The following is a 12,318-nucleotide window of genomic DNA, read 5'->3' as shown; positions in this document are numbered from 1 at the left end:
TACACAGGATTTCCATTCTATGCAGCTTGGTATGTTTTCTTTCTGCCCATAATTTCAGAGCGAAATGTACTCATTACTAAAGCAATAAATGCAGCTCACTTTCATTCACCTACACCTTAATAAGATGATGAGGTTTTAATTAATGCTGAGTGACATAAATAAATTTTTCAAAGTAGCATGAATCTCCAGTTGTCTTGCTTTGCCTGTAAGTTAACTTCTCCTACTGGCTCTGCTTTACACGCTGCATTAGTACTTCTATTTGTTCTGACCAAACAAACTAAAAAAAAAAAAAAGTCAGATTAAAGTCAAAACACAGAGAGACGTGTTATGTATTAGAACACTGAAAGATATGATTCGTTCAGTAAACATTAATCCAGCCACAGCATGCTGCCAAATCAAACATCGCACCTACGCATGCTAGCTAACCTTCGATTGGGCAGGTGTACAGCTGCTTAATGAGAGGATAGAAATGACAGTTATTATTTTCATTTGCAGCTTTATATTTTCATTCTAGTTCTACATTAGATTAGCTTTGTATATATTACAGTTAATAATAATCTGCCTACAACAGCTGATATTGTTAGGGAATTGCCTCAAAATCTGATATTAGTTTAATCGTAACCATTAGTGCCCATTGAATCTGTTTTCAGACACTACAGCTATTTCCATGTTTATTTCCCTTTGAGCGTATCTGTGTTGTTGTGATTTATGTGTAGTTACTGGGAAAAGAAAGAAACACTAACATTAGCTCACTGAGAAACAAAAATATTATGGCTCTCTGGTGTAATGTGAAGAACAAGCTTTTACGGTGATACTTTTACTAATATATGAGTAGCTGTCAAACAGTTCACTGATCATTTGCAAAAGAGTCGTTTATTTAGCTTCAATCAGGGTTTAGATTGCATCATAGCACAGAAACAGTGAAGGTTTCAAATGATTTTCTCATGACCTCAAATTGTGGGCTCATTTTTGTTCTTGTCCTTCCAGATCTTCTTCATATACAAAAGTTAGTCATGGAATGCCATGTGAAATGCAGATTATTAAACATTAGGTCTCCCTCTTCTAATTCCCTGTTAGTACATGAATTAATAATTGATCAACAAATTAATTTACTGAGATGTCTCTGAAGGTTCTCAGTCATCCAGGTCATCGTAGTCTAAGTAGCTTGGAAAGAAAAGCTTCTGGACTTCTTTGGGTTTCTAGAAGATGTTTCACCTCTCATCCGAGAAGCTTCTTCAGTTCTAAGAGTAACTGGTAGAGAGTCCCAGGTTTTAAGCCCCATGGGAGTGTCCCCAAGAGCACTGTGAATGGCCATCTTTGAACAGAGGCGGTGACTTACAACACCAACTGTATGCCATCTATAATCCAGTTTTGAGATCCCTTCACAGATGCCATAATGCCCACTCATATCCTGGGCGAAACAACATTTAATAGTATTTCCTGAAAACTCTCTTTTGTCTGATCATAACATTTAAATTTACAATAATGGATTAAACACAGCAGATGTCTTTCTGAAAGCACTGACAAAAATGTTGAGTCAGGCATTCCTTAAATGTTGACTTAAAGGGATTTTTAAAATTTCCTACAAGACTGCTCAAAGAAGTCTAGCAGGAATTAATTATATGAGTCTTAAAAATGATCAACCTGTCTCTATTAATTGGCTATGTACCACAGGGGGTCTCTGTTTTCTTTGGAGTATTGTAGGGCCTTTGCCTTACAATTAAAAACGCCTTGAGGCAACTGTCGTGATTTGTTGATATATAAATAAAATTAAAATAAAATTAAAATAACACTGAGATGAATTGTGGAGCCATTTTGATCAGAATATGCCCTTTAAATTATAAACATCCTGTATGAGAGTGACTTTCATACATTTATTACATCTAGGCTCGACTATTGCCATTCATCATTATCAGGTTGTTCTTGAATCTCTTTGAAAAACTTTGAGTTTATTCAGAACTCTGCAGCAAGAGTAATAACTGTGGCTAGAAAATATTGGCATATCTTCATTGGCTCCCTATTAAATTCAAAACTGAATTTCAAATCCTTCTCCTCACATACAAAAGCTTGAATAATCAAGCCCCATCATATCTTCAGATCTCCCATCCTAACACAGAACTTTGCTCTTGGACATCAGGCTTATTTGTGGTTCCATAAGCAGAATGGAAGGCAGAGCCTTCAGCTTTCATGTCCGTCTTATATGGAACCAGCTCCCAGTCTGGATTTGAGCAACAAGTACTCTCTACTTTTAATATTAGACTTTTCACTCTCTGTATACACCAATACTGTATTTAACCATTAGCAGTACGTGATCTTCATCTCTCTCACCTATAGTTAGTTTTGTGCCGTCTCTCCCTGTTTATCTCCTCTTTCCTTTCACCCAGTTGCAGTGGTTGACCTGAGCCCAGTTCTGCCTGAGATTCCTTCTTCTTTTTTCCCTTCCAATTGCTGCCAACTGCTTGTCCATAGGGGGTCTTCTGATTGTTGGGGGTTTCTCTGTATTATTTTAGGGTTTTTACCTTACAATATAGAGCATTTTGATGTGACTGTTGTTGTGAATTGGTGCTATAAAAATAGTATTAATTTCACTATAAATATAAAAATACACTTACAATTATATCTTTAAACATATGCTGCTTTCAGATGAATATGTTGTTATTCTGATCTCATCAGAGACATTCAGAGACTGGGGTTGTGAGCTGATTAATGATTTTCATATTTATAAAATATGTCAAACTTGTTTTTGTTTTTAAAAAAATGTCTTGGGCAGTCATGTATATGAAAGCACAGGGTTTCTGTAGCCTTCTATTAGGTTTTTGGCCAAATAATCCAAAGCCAACTCCCATTTACCGTAATGTTAGGTAACAGGCTATCAGTGCTTCGCATAAATCTCAGCAGTTTGTTGACATAATCTGGCTTTTATCTCCCCTCCATTCCCCTGCCTATCCCCCCTCCCTCTCTCATCTATCCTGCTTCAGTGTTTGTCGGTCAGTCCGCTTCTTATCTTGTCTCATTCGATCTTCCCTCTTGCCCCTCCCTCTGAATTTGTGTATGGTATAGAGCTGTAGCAATCGGCTTGACCAATGACCACCTGGCTGTCAAGGTGATAATGTAAACCTCCCCAAGAGAAGATTACTCTCGCTTACTGGGATAATTGGTCAGACACACACTTAAACACAGAGACACACACCGTCGAAGCCAAGGCACACTGTAAGACACCTCTCTGTTTCCATGGGAACATAACCTGAAACCTCTGTATACACTCACTAACGCATCCAAGTGAATACATAGTACACCCCCCACTGTGTACTTTGCCCAGATGAGGTGCTCACAGGAGAAACCAACTTCCAACATTGAGAAATGATGCAACAAGACAACATGATCACTAATAAAACCAGGGACAAGGTTTTCTGGGGTAATGGAAATATCCTGTTCAACATGACTCTTTTTTGCAAGAATAACAAGAAATCTTTAAAGAAAACAAAAGATTCAGTTCAGCTGAATTTAATTTGAACAACACACGCCATCTCAGGGCATTTATTTAGGTCGAGATGCTTCAAATTTTATGAAGAGCACCCAGTGATTTCTGCAGTACAAACATTTAGCATAACTGGGCAGTAAACCTACTAACAAGAAAAACATTTTGGTAGAGGATAGAAATATGTATGCCTCCGATAAGATTAAAAAATAAATGTAATAATGCATTTAATATTTGTGTTCAAATTGTTCAGCAAACTGTTAGTGGTTTAATATTCGACCAAATTCACAAAACTCTTAGTGAAGAAAACTGTTTGTTGTGAAGTAATATATTTGTCTGCATTTACAAGGCGAGCAGACCAAGTCTGAGTCCTTAACCGTGAAATTAGTTTAGGATCGTTGTTTGTCCAGAGGGCGACTATCTGTTTGTAAGTTGCTCCACCTTGTGGTTAAAAGTGGATATCACAATTAAAAGCAATGATCCATCCATCATCTTCTGCCTGTATTTGTAGCTTTTTTTTTTCTTTTTTTTTTGGAATTACTTTGTTTTCAGTTAGTTTCCAGAGGGGCTTGCTTGTTTTAATGCAGTTTATGCAGTTAATGTAGTACTACTATTATATTTAGGGCATATGCCAGATGTAGGAGTCAGAGTACAGTTATTAAAATCAAAACACTGAACCTTTTGAACAGTTTTTTTAGTTTAGTTTTATTTATCCATAATAACCTTGAGACGAATAACGTAAAATAAAGACAGCAGTTTACTGAAGTAAGGGTTGTTTTTTTTACTTAAACATTTTGGCCTTCTGCTTGCTCATAAGCAAGTAGCATCTTCAAAAGGAACTCAATTTTGGAAAGTCAAAGCCTCAGGATTGGAGGGACTGCTATCTGCCTCAAGTGTCTGGGTGGAGAGGAGTGTCGCTATGAGTGTGTGTGGCAATAAACCACAGATCAGAAACATGCGAGTGTGTGTGGGGGGGAGCATAAGGACAGACTGTAAAATGTCCAAACATCAAGAGAGAGAGGACACGAGGTAATAAAATAGAATAGAATTAGGATTGTAAGAGAGAAGAATAGAAGAGTGGTGCTCCGTGGATCATGTGGCTCAGTGTGGAGCTATTATGTAAAAACAAGTAGCTTTTTGTTACATTCATCTTAAGGTTAAAAAGGGAGCACTGAGCCATATATCCTCCAGCTACACTGACAGTAAGCCTTGTGTAACTGAAGATGCATCTGTGATACTATATTCCAATTCTCTGTAATATTTTTTACTGCCGAAGAAGCTCATGAAATCATCACTACAAAAAGCTAAAGGCTCAACAGAGCTGTCTTTGTCTGTCTGACTATAGGAGGGCTTCCCCCCTCAAAGATCAAAGTTGTGGGATTTTGGAGGGTTTTTCCAAGTAATTGCTTTGAAGTGTTTCTTTGAATTGCACCAATGAGCTTGTCTGCTTTGATTTATTTCTATCATTTTCAGAGACTCAGTATATTGAGTGCAATAGTGAAAGTGTGTGAGTGCACTAAAGGAGTGTATATAAAATGCATATGTTGGATGTATGCAACGCATAGACCAAGACACAAATAAACACAAATGCTGAATTTTGCTATGAAAGTTGAACGTTTTAATCTCAGAGCTACTGTGTTTGCTTTATTTGTTTCACTGCAGAAGGTGTTGTTTAGTTCTCCAGCAGTGACACAGCACAAATTACAAAGTTGAATAACCTTTCTTAAATGAGGTTTATAGCATGTAGCTAAAATGTCAGAAAATCTAAAGTATTGTGACAAAAAAGGAAAACGAGAAAGCAGATTTTTTCAGTAAGGTCATTTCCTATTGATAAAACTACAGCGGAAGTCCTTTACTGAGCTCTCCTGCTTGTAAAGACATGCATTATTCTTTTTCTTGATTAAAATCTTTATTTAAACTTCAAATGTATAACATCCGACAGAAGAGCATTACATATTAAGATTCGGAATTAAACTGTTAATTTCAAATTTAATTAGCTCATTATCACTCAGTCTGCAAGAGGATTACTTTGCTGACATTTCTGTAATTTGCTTTGCTCTGCAGACTTAATTTGTGTCATTAGCATTATTTTTCAAAAATTAAATATGTGACAGATCAATTTAGTGCAAAACACATTAAAACAACACAAACATTTTCATAAAACATATCAGGACTGATGTGCTGTGACACCATAACCCCAATTATGGGATGGAAAGTAAGTAAGTCCCAGTTATGGACATTAAAACCACATTTTTGTAAAAACATTTTTATTGTCAAGATGATGGTTTGTGTTAGGCAGGCATTAGTTAGGCTTCCACTTGTGGTCAGGACATTGCATGTGTGTAGATGTGTGTGCTGTGCATCTGTCTGTGTATACTGTGTCAGGTTTGTACTGTAACTGGATGCATCTGTCAGCTCTCAAATATGTGACCTTGGATTGGTTTACCCACTAGATCTGAGCCAGTCTGCTACATGACACCCGTTTAGTGAGAGCATTAGCTGAGAGTCACTCTGACTTGAAAAGCCTCTCAAATGTTCTGTCTGAAGAGGGTGCAGTGAGCCGTTGAAAGGCTCAGTTTTTGCCTTGGAGCGGGGTTTGTCCTCTGGCGTTTAGGACTCACTAGTCAGAGATTGAAAAGCAAACTGAAAGATGAGGAGCATGAATAATGACTTGAAGCAATATTCTTGCTCAAGTTTACTGTAAGCATTTTTATGAAACTAAGGTGACCTCTCATTAAGTGTTGTGTGGCAGGAAGATTGCAGACTCAGATGCAGGACTCATAATTCGGGAAAATGAACTAAAGAAGGCAGCTTCAGTGCGGTAAACTTGACAAAAAGTACAAGAGACAAATAATGTGGGGGCAGAAGCCAGAAATACATACAGTACAAGGAACTAAGAAACACACTGAGCACACAACATGAGGGAGGTCACAACAAGTACTACAGGAAGACACTAAGGAACACAGGTGAACCAAATCAGGGAAAACAAGACATGGGAAGCAAACGTTTTCACAAAGCACACAAGATGAGGGACTGGCAATATAAAACAGGAAGTAGCAGAACACCGAGATGGAGACTTAATAAAGAATAAACTCAAAATACTGGGTCAAAGACCCAGGAGCATTGCATGAACAGGTTTTCATGTGTGGTGTATTACAAGCTACTTAAAGAACAGCCCAAATATGTCCTGGAGTATGACGTGTTTCAGAAGGAAACTGGCCAAAGAGGTCATCTCTTACAGTCTACATTATGGCCGAGAGTTTTATTTTCATGGGACTGAACAGCTACACACATAAAGCAGTGCTCCAGAGACGGACCTCACACACACTTCAAAATATATTTTCATCACTCTGTTTAAAATGTAAACACACTGCTGAAAAGAAAGTGTGTATTAAAGGTTTGTAGTTCAAGATGAACTATAAACATTCAGATGGACTTGAATGTTTTGCTTTTCTTGCCGTGTTCACTTCCTTTGACATTGTTTCCACTTGTATGAATCCCTGACTATCAAACCGTAATAATGGAAATGTATGCAATCAGCAACTATCTGCTTCTTTGTTTTCCACTGTCAACAGTCATTTGAAACTGAGACTGGTGTTTTTGGCACACACACACCCCCTCCCCCCCTCAAAAAACAACAAGCAAACAAACAAACCCCATGAATCTCAAAACTTCATTGCTTCACCCCCGTGTCTGTATTTTTATTTTTTTTGTGATTTCCATTGTTTAAGTCTGACAGCAAGTGAAATTACCACAACATTTTCTCCTGTGCTTTCCTGTGATGTAACTATTTTGTTATTTGATTTACTTTCTATCGATCAGCTCTCACCTGGAATTAATGATTCTGAACTAAATTGCCTATGTTTACCAGGCTGGTGCAAAGTGTGGTAAATCAGCCCGTTGAATGAAAACATATTGCTCCCAAATGGTTCCTAAAGCAGCTACTTCCAATTCGCAGCACATATCACCAGGGGGCAGCATCTGTCCATAAACTCTAGACAGATTTATTGCTTGAGTGAAAGAAAAGGGGGTTTTGCTACATGACAGTTCTGTCTTTCTGAAATAAATCTAACAAAGAGCCTTTTATGGTCTTCATTCATAGAGAAATTTTACACAGATGACAGTGCTGGACATGCTTGAGAAAAAAAACATCCATGGAAAGGTTTATAGCTGCTGATTAAACTGAACCAGTACAGACTTTTTAATCACTTTAGCAATTATAAGAAAGTGCATTTTCCCTGAGAGTGTTTCCATTTATACATCTCTTTGTGTTTTTAAAAAGATCCGTGAAACCACTGTGCATTTCTCTCCTAGCCTCCATTGAAGCCAAACAACAACACATTTTATACTGTTATGATTACTGGCTGTCTTCTTATCACCTCACTGTGGTGTGTAATTTTCTTGTTCATGTCAGCCAATAGCACAAAGAAAGAAAGATAAGCCTTTGGATTACGCAAGATGACTCACTTAATCTGATTCTCGACGCCCTGGTTTTGACAAAAAAATCCATAAGTCTCAGTACCTTGTTGCTTCTAATCAGTGTTAATCATTGATTCATGCCTCCTCATATCCCCCATGTCTGGTGACACTCCGTGAGTTTTTCCTTTCCAGTCACCTTTCTCGCTCACTATGTATTAACAGACCTCTCTGTGTTGAATCATATCTGTTATTAACCTCTGTCTCTCTTCCACAGCATGTCTTTTATCCTGTCTTCCTTCTCTCACCCCAACCGGTCGCGGCAGATGGCCGCCCCTCCCTGAGCCTGGTTCTGCCGGAGGTTTCTTCCTGTTAAAAGGGAGTTTTTCCTTCCCACTGTCACCAAAGTGCTTGCTCATAGGGGGTCATATGATTGTTGGGTTTTTCTCTGTATCTATGAAGCGCCTTGAGGCGACTTTTGTTGTGATTTGGCGCTATATAAATAAAATTGAATTGAATTGAATTGAATTGGTGACACTCCGTGATGTGGGAATTCCATTATTTAAATATAACTGGAAGTAAGATTAAAAGGCAATAAAGTGTCCTGGTACTTTCTTGGGCTGTAACTCTGTTGCCGTTGGAGTGTGTTGCTCTAGTGCTCTTCTGGGGTTCAGGATTCTGTATCAACATACTTGCGATGTATCTGTCAGACACGGTGCTCTTCAAGGAGCAGTTGTAAGGCCCGTGTGAACTGTTCCGCTCCAGGTAACTGTGGATAGTAAGCCAGCCTTGTTTGTCCACACTTTTTCCAGTGTACTGTTTCAGAGATCCATCTGAGAGGTTGCGGGAGCCGTGGAACCAGTGGACATTTCCATCTGGGTAGACTTGCTTGAAGGTGCACACAGGTCCCGTGGTCGTTAATTTACCCTCCGCGATCCCACCACACTCTGCAGGGAAAACCACGAGAAAGGTTTTAAAATGCACTCGACGTACACCGCATCATTCAATAATCTCATTTAGCACGTGAAACTATTCAAATCCTACGCCAATCTTTGCTGTCAGATGAATCACAAGGAAACATTTGCTTAACATTTACTTAATTATTAACATTTGTGTTTAAATGCATTTTCTTTGTATTTGGTCTGATATGTGTTCTGGTAAATTTGGAAGCAGAGGCAAAAAAGAAGACTGCAATGCAAAAGCAAAGTAAAAATGTGTTTTGTAATAAAACTGAAGTTTAAACATATTACTCTGCAATATTATAATTTGCTTTAATAGGAAAATTAAACTGGAGAACTCTGACCTTGTAACTCCACTTTAGTAGATTCATTGAGTGCTCCTCTGTTGGAGCGTTGCTTACACGTGTATTTTTTTCCGCTCTCTGGAGGGAGCATCATTTTGAAGATTAGTGACAGCCGTCCATCTTCGTATTCACAGGTAAAGTTACTCAGAGATGCTCTGTGGAGTTCAGTAGTGATCCCTTTACTGTCCACAGAACACAAAAGTGTTTCCTCTTGGAACCACTGCATAAGTTTGATTGATATTCCATGATGAACCGAGGATGTGTTGCAGTTGAGGGTAACTTGCTCGCCACACTCTGCGGTAATCTTGGGACTAACTCTTAGTTTCACCAACTCTGCAGATAAAGATACAGACAAAGAAATGTTTCACGTTTCGTTTTTTTGTGTCTTAAAGTTGGAGGAGGTAACGCCATCACACCATTATTACATCTTTATTAGAATATTCACCCTTTTACACTGACTTAGATTTTGATTTATAGTTCAGATAAGTTCATATGATCAAAAGCTGCAAAACAGTTGTTGCAGATATTTCAAACTCTACTCAGCAAATACTAATTTATAGTAATTTAGTATAGTTTAGTAATTTCACATACCTTGTGTTGTAAAAGCAAATGCAGTCAGAAGCCAGAGCGTGTGCAATGCTGTGAATCCCATTGTCAAATCTTTCACATTTCTCTGTAACATAGAGAACCATCAAACCTAATTAGCTCTCGGTAAATGCACACTAGGTGTTTTCCTGCAGACCGGATGGAAGGCTGACCTTAAAGCCGGATTCATCAACCAGATGTCTGTTAAGTCTTGTTGTTCACCAAACTGACCTCTCGAGAACTGCTGCTTCTCCTGAGCTCTTATTCAGAGCTTGTGATCCCACAGTCCTTTTGGCTCATCAATAAATTCTGCATATGCCGCCTCAGACTTCAGAAGATATGAAGTTAATCATTACTTTTAAGTGGAATTACCAGGAAGGCTGAAGCCGTATCCCTGCGAAAGGCGTGGTGTTGAAATCTAAACAACAGTGAGACTGGAAAGGAAGTGTCGTATTTCTCTGTGTGAGTGTGTGTGAGTGTGTCAGTAGTGAAAAGAACAGACAAAATGAGACAAAATGAAGACCTATTCATACAGCAGAAAAAGCCACCACAATCTGAGAATTGTCTGACTTTCTTTGATGTGCTTCAGCAATCTTCTGTAGCTTCATTTTGCTGCATTCATCTCTGATATAGATTTTTTCCCATGCGGTCATTATCCCTGTTTAATTCTGTTCATCCAACCCCAGGGGAAATGCTTTATTGTAAGCTATTATGGTGTGAAGAGCCACTTTCACTCTGTTAAGGACTTCATTGTGTGTCACTGTAAAGTAATGAGTCATGTTATTTAAAGCTGTTATGTCATCATGGGAAAGTCACAAGTTACTGACATCCGCTGGTCACTTACCTTAACCGGGCACAGAGATGGTAAATAAGTGATTTTGCACATCAGTGGCAAATACTGTTTTCCAGCTTTAATAACAATACATAACTTGTATTCAGCAGAAAAAGACCAAAACCACTACTCGTGTGTACTATATTTCTTGTTTTGCTGAATAAAGAAAACAGAAGGAGTAAATGAATGAAAGCCTACTGTGCGAGTTAAAAAAAAAGGATTTATTATCAAAAGATTTATCATCATTTGTGCTAATAAATTCTGCCTCTTGCAAGATTTATTATCACAAATATATATTTGGTGTTTTGCACAATTTCGTGTAGTATCTCCTAAAAGGCCCTGTCAATGTCCAGAAAGTGTGCATGATAACGAGATTTCATAGATATGGTTTCATTATGGACGAACTTAAAGCTTTTGTGGTATAATTTTTAGTTTAATTATTAAGCGGAGAGATCCAATCTTAATTTTGACACTGTGCTCACTTTTCCTACCAATTTGCTAAGAGCAAAAAAAAAAAAAAAAAGGAGAAATACTGCTCACAGTTGTGTAACCCAGCTAAAAAATTGAATTAATACACAAAAATCAAGATGCCTTTTATACAATTGCTTCATTAGGTACGCCTTTGCAACTACATGTCAAAACAGATCCAATCAGAACCAATCACATCACAGCAACTCAGACCTGCTGGTTGTTGGTCCCAGACAACCTAATGGGATTTTCCCACATAACCATCTCTGGGATTTTCAGAGAATGGTGTCCAAAAAAGAGAAAGTATCCAGTTCTCTAGATAAAACGCTTATGAACCTTGTGGGGAGGCAAAAGTAACCAAAATAACCACTTGTTACATACAAGACATGAGCATCTCTTAATACCCAACAAGTTGAACCTTGAAACTAAATCATTCCTGTCAGCTAAGAACAAAAAACTGAGGCTACAACTCGACAACAGATGATTGGAAAAATGTTGCTTGGTCTGTAAGTGTTATTCGGCATGAACAGCATGAAAGTCTGGATCCATCATGCCTTGTATCAATGGTTCAGCTTGCTAGTGGTCAAATGGTGTGAGAATATTTTTTTTGTCACAATTTTGGACTCAGCCTACCTGAGTACTGTTGCTGACCATGTTAATCCCTTTATGGTGACAGTGAACCTGTTTTATGATGGCTGCTCACAACAGGATAGTTTGCCAGGAGTCTCCAATCATTTTGAAACTCCTGGCAATGACAATGAGGTCAGTGTACTCAAACGGCCTCCACTAGATGTGGTGGAATGGAAGATTCTCATCATGCATGTAGAGAAAAAAAACTGCATCAACTGTGTGAAGCTATCTTGTCAATATGTAGCAAGATGCCTGAGGAATGTTTCTAGCACCTTGTTGAATCGATGTCATAAAGAATTAAAGTAGCTCTGAAAGCAAAGGGGGACCAAGCTAGTATTAGCAAAGTGTATAAAATAAAGCAGCTGGTGAGTATATATGTTTGTCCCAGGAAAGAAGTTTCTTTGCTTCACCATTTCGGAAATCTTGTGAATCTTGAAATGCGTGTTAAATTAGTTTTTGTAAAATCCAAGATAACGATGCTTGTGTTGTAGCAAGAAAGACTTATGAGCTCACACTGACCTTTTACCAAAAAGTCCAGCCTCGAGTCAGTGTGAAAGTAGATGCCACATTTTTAGAAATATCCGTAGTTAGTTATAAAAATATTGC

The 12,318-nt window shown here is 38.1% G+C and overlaps 1 protein-coding gene across 2 annotated transcripts; it reads right to left on the bottom strand.

Annotated features, from left to right (window-relative positions):
* Positions 1-7,392: 7,392 nt before the first annotated feature.
* On the bottom strand, positions 7,393-11,115 carry LOC146516681 (uncharacterized). 2 transcript variants are annotated; one of them, XM_085163238.1, is made up of 4 exons: positions 9,956-11,114; positions 9,789-9,870; positions 9,198-9,530; positions 7,393-8,841 (listed from the first exon to the last, which is right to left on the bottom strand). In XM_085163238.1, the coding sequence occupies exons 2-4, from the start codon at positions 9,847-9,849 to the stop codon at positions 8,453-8,455; spliced, it is 783 nt and encodes a 260-aa protein (XP_085019364.1). In that variant the 5' UTR covers positions 9,850-9,870; positions 9,956-11,114; the 3' UTR covers positions 7,393-8,452. The 2 variants fall into 2 exon arrangements, with proteins under 2 accessions (XP_085019364.1, XP_085019363.1); XM_085163237.1 differs by having other exon boundaries at positions 9,789-11,115.
* Between the last annotated feature and the right edge of the window lie 1,203 nt (positions 11,116-12,318).

This window comes from Neolamprologus multifasciatus, chromosome 6 (assembly GCF_963576455.1).
Source record: "Neolamprologus multifasciatus chromosome 6, fNeoMul1.2, whole genome shotgun sequence".
NCBI classification, from domain to species: Eukaryota; Metazoa; Chordata; class Actinopteri; order Cichliformes; family Cichlidae; genus Neolamprologus; species Neolamprologus multifasciatus.
The sequence above is the reverse complement of the archived record's forward strand: the minus strand, read 5'-3'. Positions and strand labels throughout refer to the sequence as shown.

What these genes read in the sequence shown, in the direction of transcription:
- LOC146516681 (XM_085163237.1), bottom strand. Translation starts at nt 9,879, where the DNA reads ATGTTACAGAGAAATGTGAAAGATTTGACAATGGGATTCACAGCATTG. An exon ending in ATTTGCTTTTACAACACAAG is followed by an intron (nt 9,531 to 9,788) that starts GTATGTGAAATT and finishes CTTTATCTGCAG; the next exon opens with AGTTGGTGAAACTAAGAGTT. An exon ending in TACTAAAGTGGAGTTACAAG is followed by an intron (nt 8,842 to 9,197) that starts GTCAGAGTTCTC and finishes TTTTCCCTGCAG; the next exon opens with AGTGTGGTGGGATCGCGGAG.